At 44.4% G+C, this 11,091-nt stretch overlaps 1 protein-coding gene across 1 annotated transcript in view; it reads right to left on the reverse strand.

The window, feature by feature from the left end:
• The window catches only part of LOC106631929 (mesothelin-like), a 22,916-nt gene that overhangs the window by 1,763 nt on the left and 10,062 nt on the right, over window positions 1–11,091 (reverse strand). The window contains exons 6-19 of the mRNA XM_031061066.1: window positions 10,562–10,708; window positions 10,394–10,443; window positions 9,409–9,529; window positions 8,923–9,008; window positions 8,131–8,254; window positions 7,517–7,707; window positions 6,266–6,356; window positions 5,336–5,447; window positions 4,558–4,763; window positions 3,794–3,937; window positions 2,920–3,053; window positions 1,773–1,900; window positions 1,186–1,280; window positions 7–113 (exon numbers count right to left, since the gene is read on the reverse strand). Of these exons, the coding sequence (XP_030916926.1) occupies window positions 7–113; window positions 1,186–1,280; window positions 1,773–1,900; window positions 2,920–3,053; window positions 3,794–3,937; window positions 4,558–4,763; window positions 5,336–5,447; window positions 6,266–6,356; window positions 7,517–7,707; window positions 8,131–8,254; window positions 8,923–9,008; window positions 9,409–9,529; window positions 10,394–10,443; window positions 10,562–10,708 (1,736 nt within the window). The remainder of the gene's footprint in view (window positions 1–6; window positions 114–1,185; window positions 1,281–1,772; window positions 1,901–2,919; window positions 3,054–3,793; window positions 3,938–4,557; window positions 4,764–5,335; window positions 5,448–6,265; window positions 6,357–7,516; window positions 7,708–8,130; window positions 8,255–8,922; window positions 9,009–9,408; window positions 9,530–10,393; window positions 10,444–10,561; window positions 10,709–11,091) is intronic.

Consider the following 11,091-nt stretch of genomic DNA (forward strand, 5'->3'; position numbering starts at 1 on the left):
TCCGACTGCTTCTGCAGCGCCAGCCACTCCCGCACCGGGGCCCTGCTCTGCCACTGGGCCAGCTGGGGCAGCTGCACCCCCAGCAGCCCCTGCACCTCCCCGGGCGTCAGGAGCTGGGGAAAAACAAACAGACGCACAGCAGGAGTTAGGATTGTGCTGATGGGCCTCGTGTAAGAGAGAGAAATTAGATCTTTAAAAATGTAATTAATAAAAAATAGAGAAAATAATTTAATATGTAATATTTAGTATACACTAATATTAATAATATATAAATAAATAAAAATTAATAAATAAATGAATATATTTATTCTATAGAAATATACATTTATATTAATATCGTTATATATTATTAAATATTAATATAAAAATATAAATTAGGTAATAATTTATTCTTTAATAGTATATTGATGATATAATCTATTAATAATATTATAGTAATATATTAATTATTTATTATATATAAAGAATGAATAATAATAAACAACATATAAATAGATATAATAAATTTAATATATTATATATATTAAATAATTCTATATTATTTAATGTATACGTTAAAATATTATTTAATATTAAATATTTAATAAGCAGAAAATAGCTATATATAATCTATTTAATAACTATACATATTATTCAATAGGTAATATTTTATATTTATTATATATTAAATAATTCTAATATATACTATTTAATATATAAATAAAATAAGACTTGATTTTATAAGGTTGTGTTTTTTTAATAAGGTTTTTACCTATATGTGACAGGGTGGGAAGTCTGGGATGGAAGGGACCCCTCTGGAAATGATGGGGCTTCCATGGGAAGAAGAAAAATCTCCTGCACTCAGCTGGGGGTCCCACCCCTGCTGAAATCACCGGGATTTCTGCCCAAATTGGTGCCATTGCCTTGTCTGTGGGCTCATAGCTCATCCCCTGCCACTGTGAGAGCCTGCCCTGAGGAAATTCAGCTGCCTTTGCATCCACCCAGGACTCCAGATTCTGTTTTTTAAGGTATTTCAGGCCCTTTCCCCACTTTCTGCTGGTCTAACAGAAGAAATTTTGGATTTGATGGAATCTGGATTTGATGGAATTTGGATTTGATGACTTCCACCAATGGACAGCACAACCAAACCCAAGCACTGAACACAACAAAAGGCAGGGAATTAAAGAATTCCAAGGCCCAGCTCACCATCAGAGAGTCTCTCCTCAAGGTCACAAAGGTGCTCATGTTCATGTTCACGTCGTCCTTGCTGAGAACCTTCAGATCTGCAGCAGGAGCCCCCCCTGCACCAAAGCAAGGAGAGCATCAAAGAATGGCACACCCCAAAGGAGCACTGCACAAAACGAGGATTTCTCCCAACCCCATTAGGCTGGGGCTGATAACACACTGAGGTCCAGCTGCAAAACGTGGTGATGCTCCTCTTTTTTTTATTGGGAGTTCTTCTGTTGGGCATTAAAAATCTGTGGCAATGCCAAACAGTGGAAAGAAGGGTGAGGAGAATTTGGTAAAATTCTTGGCTTAACAGTGAAAAAAAAATTGTGACACAGAAAAAGGCTTTGAGATAAATCCTGAGTTTGATTTTCCCTGTGATGGTCGGGAAACAGATTTGGGCAACTTAAAGCAGGCTCAGAATATTTTGTACTATCTACAAGCTGGAAAGACAAACTTTTAACAACTTGACTTTGAAAATCCCAAAATCTTTGATAGATTTGGATACCAATTTAGTTTGTGGCTAAGAGTTCTCTTTCCCCACAGCATCCTGGATTTTTACATACCCAAGTAAGGTAAAATCAACTCATAGTAAGCAGGTGAATGGTGCTGGTCAGAGAAAGCTTCTTTGGCTTTCTGGTACAAGATGTTCTTTGTCTCCTGTGAACAGGCTGAAGGATTCAGAGACGCCAGTCTGCAGAAAAATAAAGATTTAGGGTGAAGAAAGCTTTTAATATCTTCAACCTGTTCAATTTTTGCATATTCTGCATGTTTTTCTGGGAGTCTCTGCACAGCACAGGTGATCACTAATTCCCAGCTCTACGGAGAGAAGCTGAGAGGAAAAACAATGGCCCAGTTTCCTGCTGAGAATTTGTCCTTCAGGTGATGATGGCTCTGATGGTGCCCAATAAATCTGTCTGTTTGCGAAGTGGCAATTAATTAATTTAATTTGATTTAATTCAGTCTTTAAGAGGAGTTCAATCTGGAAATGCTTAAAAACCACGAGGATGTGGCACCTGATGGTTTAGTGGTGACCACAGTGCTGGGTGATGATCTGAGAGGCTTTTTCCGACCTTAAGGACTCAGTAATTCTATGAAATTCAATTTAATTAACTCTTCTGCAGATGAAAGCAGGCACAGAGTCAGATTTGCAGCTGCTGGGCTGAAATAAAGAGAGTTGGATTGGAAATCTGAGCTCTGCCTGGCAGGTTCTAAGGTGCTCCCTAAATTCCCTTTCCCTGAGAGCATAAAAAATGAAGTGTGATATACATATTTTTTTGAAAAATCCCTTCACGCAGGATTTTTCTCCTGGGAAGCTGAGAAGCCTCAGAGAAAAAGGAAAACAATAATTATCTGATTTGCTTCTCTTATGTTTTGCTGCTTTGGAAATTGCTTGGAGATAGTTTCATTGGTTTCATGTGAATTGTTTTGACTCAATGGTTAATCAAGGTCTCTCTCTGGAGAGAGCCACAAGTTTTCATTATTATCTTTTTAGCCTTCTATCTGTACCCTTTCTGTATTCTTTAGTATAGTTTAGTATAGCTTAGTTTAGTATTATTTAATATATTATAGCATCATAAAATAATAAATGAGCCTTCTGAGAACACAGAGTCAGATTCATCATTCCTTCCCACCACGGGGCACCCCACAAACACAATCAGGATGGGAAAGGGCTTTTGGAAGAAGCCCAGGACAGCCCAGCGTGGGACTCACTTGAGGCTGGAGGGGTTGATGGCCTTCAGCTCGGTGGCATTCAGCAGGCACACGTACTTGGTGCCAATGGCATCCAGGGCCGTGGCATTCAGGGCATTGCCCAGCTCCACGTAGCGTTTGATTACTGCTGAGGCCTGGAAACACAATTAATTAGATGAATTCAATTCAATCAGGAGGTGTGGTTTCATCCCTGAAAGAAACTCAGTATATTTTATAATTACAAAAGTAAAATGGAACTGTTTGTGTTGCTATGAGTTTTGTGTTAGAGATAGAAATATTTGGTTTTTATCTATAATAGTTATTTTTTATTGTACATAATTTTCATATTATTTTATTATTTTTAATTTTAATTGTGTTTATTTTTATTAATTTTTTAAAAATATACATTCATTTCTCCAACCTTAGAGGCTCTAGCTTATCTTTCTTCTGGGGAGGAAAAAGAAAATTCACAACATGCAAAAGGAATGTAATTTATCTTCACTAACATTGTTTGTGATTAGTACAACACTTAAACCCCACTTGATGAACTGATTTCATAGATATGTAAAATATAAAAAATATGTTATACATTTATACATTATTAAACATTTTATAGATATGTTTCTATATTTTTAATGGAATTTTATGAGATAGATTTCTTGTTTTATAGGTGTGAACTTTTTTTTTACAAGTGCTAACTGATTTTTATTTGTATGATTTTTTTTATTGGGAATTTAATAGGTTAACTTCAAACAGAAAGGCCTGATTTTACAAGGCCTTTCTTTTATAAAGTTTATGTTCATTGGGCTACCCAAAATTGTGGCACCAAAGAAGCTTCAACCACCTCAGAACCCAAAGCAGCCCCAAAGCCAGGAGAGTAAGGCCAAGCCCCTACCAGGGAATCCGAGGGCTGAGTTTTCAGGAGAGCAGCCAGGGTGTCACCTGTCATATTCCAGGTGGAGATCTCCTCTGGGCTGAGCAGGGGGAGCAGAGGGCCCACCGCAGAGAGCACTTTTTCAGGATAACCATCAGGATACCTCTGTGGAGACAGCGCAGGGATGGGCTCAGAGCGGGGCTCAGGGAGCTGGGGAAAGGTGGGATGATTTTAGAGCTGTTTCCAACTCTCTGATTGGGATTGGAGGGAGGACGGAGCCACGTTCCTCTCAGAGGTGCCCTGTGAAAGGCTCAAAGCCAACAGGCCAGGAAAACGCTGATTAGACATAGAAATGAGAGATAAGAAATAAATATTTTCCCAGTGAAGATGGTCAAACCCTGGGAGAGGAGCTGAGAGACAGTGGAGTCATATCCTTGGAGATCCTAAATTCACCAGGACAAAGCCCTGAGAGATCCCGCCAGTGGAAATTTGAGTCACATCCTTGGAGACCCCAAAGTCCTCAGGACAAAGCCCTGAACAATCCCATCAGTGGAGATTTGAGTCACATCCTTGGAGACCCCAAAGTCCTCAGGACAAAGCCCTGAACAATCCCATCAGTGGAGATTTGAGTCACATCCTTGGAGACCCCAAAGTCCTCAGGACAAAGCCCTGAGTGATTCCATCAGTGGAAATTTGAGTCATACCCTTGGAGATGCTAAATTCTCCAGGACAAGGCCCTGAACAATCCTATCAGTGGAAACTGGACATTTTTGGGCTGGAATTACCTTGTCCAGGTATTCCTTCAGCACAGCCAGCTGGGGGTTGCTGAAGGGGTAGGTGAGGATTTTGGAGAGCTCATTTTCCAGGTAGAGGTCATTTTCCACGGAGATGTTCTGGAGGCAGGCACGCAGGAGCTCCTCAGGCATGTAGTTGGTAGGCATCAGCTCATCATCCAGCATTGTCTTTGTTATCTCCAGGTCAGCTGGGCAACCTGCTGAAGCTATGGCAAACACAGGGTTAAATTAAATCCTTTGGCTCCAAGCTTTGGATCCCAGAATCATTTTAGTTGGAAAAACCTCCAAGGTTGATTCTGTGCCCGATCCCCACTTTGTCACCAGCACTGAGCTCCTTGGACACCTCCAGGGATGGGGACTCCAAACCTCCCTGGGAGCCTCTCCCAAGGCCTGAGGAGCTCCAGGGTGACCCCTGGTCCCAGAAGGAATGGTCAGGGTGACCCCTGATCCCAGAAGGAATGCTCTGGGTTAGCCCTGGGCCCAGAGGGAAGGATCAGGGTGAGCCCTGGCCCAGTGGCAGGATCGGGGTGAGCCCTGGGCCCAGAGGACTCCAAACCTCCCTGGGAGCCTCTCCCAAGGCCTGAGGAGCTCCAGGGTGACCCCTGGTCCCAGAAGGAATGGTCAGGGTGACCCCTGATCCCAGAAGGAAGGGTCGGGGTGAGCCCTGGGCCCAGAGGGAAGGGTCAGGGTGAGCCCTGGGCCCAGAGGGAAGGGTCAGGGTGAGCCCTGGGCCCAGGGGGAATGCTCTGGCCCAGGGCAGCCCCCGTACCCTCCGCTCGCTTGTGCCGGCGGGGCAAGAGCCCCCCAACGACGGTGGCCACCTCCTCCCTGGACAGGTGGGAATCCCAGGCAAAGTTCCTCAGCCAGGTGGTCACAGCTTTCTGCAAGGAAAAGGGATCATCAGGGGGATTTGGGAATGCTGGATGTGCCTCCAGCACAGCCCCTGCTCCTCACACACCGGGCTCTGAGCCTGGAGATCCTGAACCAAAACCAACTCCTTAAATGTTTGAGCTGTCCCTTTGCCCCAACCACCAGTGACTGGAGCTCCTCACAAAGCACTGGGAGTTATTCCTGCTCTCCCCAAGGGACAGAAAAGGGCTGGCAGTGACCTGGATTTGCAGGTCCAGCCTCTCAACCCTGATGCCTTCAGTTTGAGCTTTCCTGTTTCCCAGATTCTGGACTGCCCTGGTACAGAACTCTGAACTCCACAGAAAGTGTCAGCAGTTCTCCTCACAGCTCAGTCACACAGAACAATCCTTTTCCAGCCCCAGAACCAAGGACACCGCTGCAGCTCCAGCCCCAAAAAGTGCAAACAACAGGGAATGGAGGAGAGCAGTCTGGGAGGGTGGGACTGCATCACCTGAGCTGGAATTGGACAATGAACCCCAATATGGAAATGGACCAAAACTTATCAAAGGGTGAAAACTCCTGACCCATCTTGGGTGTAGCCACAGCCAGGCCCTTGTACTGCCCAGTGTTCATCCTTTGAGGCCTTTTAATAAATCCCTGCCTTATTCCTTTAGCTCTGCCCAGCCTCTGCTCCAGGCCCCAGCTCCACAAACCCTCCCTTCCCACACCCCCATCCCTCTGGCCCCAGGTGCTTTTAAAGGAAGAACTGCTGGAACCAGGCTGGCTCTGCAGCCCCCAGCCCATTCCCAGCAGTGCCCCCCAGGGTCCCCAGGCCATGGGCAGAGCCCACCTTGGGGATCTGCTGCAGGATGCTGGGACCCAGCACGGGGATCAGCCCGCTCAGCTCGCTCAGGGTGAAGGCTGACCACGCTGAAGGAGGCCTGCAGACAAATATATATTGCAAATAAGTAAAGCCTTATAAAATAAAGGCCTTATAAACATAATTTAAACCTTACTACTCTAACTAAGCTATTAAATTCCCATAGGGAAAAAAATTATAAAAATAAAAATCAATTTACACAACAATCTATTCTTGTAAGAAAACAGTTTGCACCTACAAAAATAAGAACTCTGTCTCATAAAAATCCATAAAGAAAAAATATCTAGAATGACAAAAGTTTAATAAACATACACACTAACCATTACCAACCAATCAACTGAGTTTCAATAATTTACTAATCTGTTAAATTCAAACACAGTGCCTTCTAATATCATATAAAAATGAGCCATATACAATAAAAATTCAGCTATTCTACACAAAACCAAGTGTCTCATCTGTCTCATTTCTATCTCTAATGCAACCTACAATGAAAATGAGCAGGTATCAGCTCTCAAGGAAGAACAAAACTGAAATAAAACACCTGTAAATACCCCAGGATTACATCCTTGCAACATGTGACGTTAAGAAAACATAAGCTTTAAGCCCTAAAACACCTCAACCACTTCCTGTTGCACAAAATGTCATTGCAGCCAAGCAGAAATTGTCAGGGACATAAATCAGGGCAGCTGGGTGGGAAAATGGCCTTGAACAAACACATTCTTTTCTTAAGACTCTTTCTGGAACCCAAAGAATTTCTGTTGCTTGCTATGGCCCAATTCAGTGCCAAGATCTTGGGGCAACTGACAAGGAAGGAAAATATTTTGCTTCCCTGTGTGTTAGAATAGGGATTTATCAAACATCTCTCACTGGACAGGCAGAATGTTTCCTGAAATCCGTGCCTGACAAACAGCTTGACCTCACCTGTGATCACCAGGCCAGGCAGAGAAGTTTGATTAATGAAAAATCAATTTTTCAGACTGGAGGAAAAGCTTTCATAACGAGCAAGAGAGACACAGAAGTGACCACATTTTACAGGAGAATTTCACCCAGGCCTTTCAGCGGAAATAATTTCAACCAAACAACATGAAAGACCCAGTGTAAAGCTCAAAATGAAGATTTTTTTGGGGGGGGTTTTGATCAAGCTGCTTGGCTGGAGTTCACTCAGGCCTTAACAGGACCATGGGTTTGATTAAGGGAAGAGTCCAGGAGGAAAACCCATACCCAAAGATGGTGTTGCCACTGCTGAGGATGTCCCTGATGGCCTCTTCTTGCTCGGGCAGGAAAGATCCACACTGGCTCAAATCCTTCAGCAAAGTGCCCCCAGAACTCCTGATGTAGTCCCCATCCAGCTCACACACCAGCCAGCCCAGCATCTCAGCGTTTGTCTGATTTATTTGTGTGCCAGGAATTCCCTGGGAGAAGGGCAGAGGCATTAACTGGGGTGGAGCATCCTTGGACCCCAATCCCTGCAGGATCCCAATCCCTGCAGGATCCCCATGAGCCCTGCAGGATCCCAATTCCTGCAGGATCTCAGTCAAGCCCTGCAGGACCTGATCCCTGCAGGACCCCCATACTTGCAGGATCCCAGTCAAACCCTGCAGGATCCCAATCAAGCCCTGCAGGATTCCAATTCCTGCAGGATTCCCAGTCCCTGCAGGATTCCCAGTCAAGCCCTGAAGAATCCCAATTCCTGCAGGGTCCCAATCAACCCCTGCTGGACTCCATCCCTGCAGGATCCCCAATTCCTGCAGGACCCCCATCCCTGCAGGATCCCAGTCAAACCCTGCAGGATCCCCAATCAAGCCCTGCAGGACCCTCAATCCCTCTCCCCATACCAGACACTCCAGAGCCTCCAGGAGCAGCTGCTGCCTCTGAGGGGCCTCTCTGGGCAGAACATCCTCATTTGCCTTCCCAACGTTGATGAAGAACTGGCTGCAGTTCCCTGCATAGTCTGAGGGGCTGGAAAGACAAACCCCATGAATTTTAGGGAATGAGGTCAAGCTCGAGGCACCCCATGTCTGATAAAACACCTCTCACACCTGCACACTGAACTCCAGGAGTTGTTCTTCCCCAGTTTTCTTCTAAGCCATTAAATCCTTTAAAAATTCCCTGAATTTAAAAAATTGTTCTTTAAAAATCAATTTTCGCCTGAAGGAATCTATTGTTCAAACTGTTCTAATTGTTAGATTCAAATTCAAACTAATTCATTGTTAGATTCAAATTCAAGCTAATTCAAACTAATCTATTGTTAAAACTGTTCAAGGTTTGGGTACAGAACCACAGCAGGGAGGTACTGGAACAGGGGAATTCACTTTATTTCCTGTTTTCTTTGGTGTTGTAAGGGAAAAGCACATTCAGAGACCTGGGAATGCTAAACTTGGCCTTGGCCACTGCCTGGGATGGGGCAGCCTCAGCCTCTTTGGGAAACCTCACAAGGAAGGATTTATTCCAATATCTCATACAAATCTACCCTCCTCCAGCTTTCTGCAATCCCATTTTTTATTCCCCAGGAAGAGGCCAAAACAACTCTGAAATAGAAATCAAATTAATCAGCCTGGTTATAAACTAATTTTTATTTTTCCCCTGTTGCTCTAGAGGCAACATGATGGAAACCACAGCACAGTTACCTTAAAAACAGCAGCAGGTCTTGGGGATAAGTGTCCCAGTCCTGGGGAATCCCATGCAGAGTCACCATCCTCAGCAAGCAGCTCAGCTGCAAGGACACCAGGGATTGATCAAGGAGAGAAAAAAACACAAGGAAAAGATAAAATAATGGAAAGATTTTATGCTGCTCGGGGGAGAAAAGGGGGAAGAAAAAGGGGGGAGAAAAATTATGGAAATCAAAGGGTTTGGACTTCTCCTCTCTTCAGGGAAATTCAGAGCTGTGGGAGGGACATCCAGGACATTTGTTCACAGGAAGGGACCCACAGGGACCACCCTGACACCCCAACAACCCCCCCTGTCCCTGGGTCACCCTCTGGGGGGAGAACCTGTCCCTAAAACCCATCCTAATCCCCCTGCTCCAGCCCCTGAGCCCCAGGGGCTGTTCTGGCTGAACAATTTCCTTCAGTACCTGCAGGACAACCCCAAACCCTTGGGAATGTGGGCATTACCTGGTCCTGGCCCAGCCTGACCTCCTTCTTCCTCATGACTCTGGCCAGCTCCTGGAACCTTTCTGCCCCCACAGCGCCGGCAGCTGCACAGGTGAAGCCCTGGAGCACAGACTGGGACAGCCTGGGGGTTCCCAGCAGGAAAATCAGGAGGGAAAAGCCACCAGGAAGGAGCATTCAGAGCAGGACTCTGCTCACCCCCCACTGGTTTTCCCAGATATAAATCTCTGTTTTCACAATTTTCATCTCAAATACACCAAGAAGGCACAGCAGCCCTGTCACAGACATTTCTTTTATGAAAAATCCTCTCTTAGGATTCCTGCTGAAGCTGAGAAGTTCAGCAACCAGACATAAACAATAGGTTATCTGCTGCTGTGGAATGTAACAAGTCTGCCTGGATTGGCCCAGTTTAGATGTTTGGAGTTGGTGACCAATCCAGAACTGAGATCTCTCGGACACAGTCTGAGAGAGCTGGTTTGTTATTCTTCTTTACTTTCTATTGTTAGGTAGCTAGCAGCTTCTGGAAACTCCTCTTCTTTTTCTTTTTAGTATAGTTATAATAGATGTTTATATCATAACTTAATAAATCAAGCCTTCTGATCATGGAGCCCATCTCGTCTCTTCCTTCACCCCAAAACCCTTGTGACAACCGTCAACACAGCCCCTCTAAATTAATCCCTGGAATTGCCCTCCTGGAAGGTTTGGAAATGCATTCCCTGCTTGGAAATGCATTCCAGAGGCAATCTGGAGCAAGATTCCAGGTGCAGCCTGAGCCAGCAGCATCATTTTAGAAGGAGAATGTGGTCCCTGGGTGTATCTGGCAGCTGAGCCCTGGTAAATCTCCGTGTTCCACGTCTGTGTTTGGGCTCCCATTCCATTTCCCATCTGTGTCCATGGATTCCAGGGGGTGGGTGTGGATGGGACATGGAAAGGTGGGAATTGCCAGGAAAACAAACAGAAAGTGGAAGGAGAGGAGGGAAATCTTTACCTGCTGAGGTCAGGCTCTGCCTTCACCACATCACTGAAGAACATGGCAGCCTGGGGAGCAAAGGCAGAGGTTTTCCAGGGAAAAGGGCTCAGTTTCCAGGGGGATTTGTGGAATTCATGGTCCCACAGAGGGCAGGGCTGCCAGGGAGGGGAAGGAGGAGCCCTTTACCTGCTCTCTGGTCCATGGTTTGTTGTTGAGATCCTGCAGGTTTGGCATCTCTTCCCCAAAAACCAGCAGGGATTTCGGGATGGAGCTGGCCAGGGTGCTGGGAATGAGTCTAACCAGCTCAGCAGGGCGGGCAACACTGGAGGAAACCTTGAAAAAACCCAAGAGAACAAACCATGGCAAAAAACCCAAGAGAACAAACCATGGCAAATCTCACCCAGCTTTAGCCCAAATCATGGCAAGATCAAAATTAGAGAATTGTTTGGGTTGGAAAAGACCTCCAGGATCAAGTCCAACCTTGAATTATTCTATGGTTATAATATAAAATACATTGGTTATGTATATAATATATTGGTTATATATAATATAACAAAAAATACATTGGTTATATATAATGTATATGTATGTAATATATAATATATATTATTTTTATATATATAAAAATACTATCTATAATATATATTTTAATCATAACATATTACATTATCATTATAAAATATTATATATTATATATAATATAATATTTTATATTA

This window comes from Geospiza fortis, unplaced genomic scaffold, assembly GCF_000277835.1.
Source record: "Geospiza fortis unplaced genomic scaffold, GeoFor_1.0 scaffold213, whole genome shotgun sequence".
Taxonomy (NCBI): Eukaryota; Metazoa; Chordata; class Aves; order Passeriformes; family Thraupidae; genus Geospiza; species Geospiza fortis.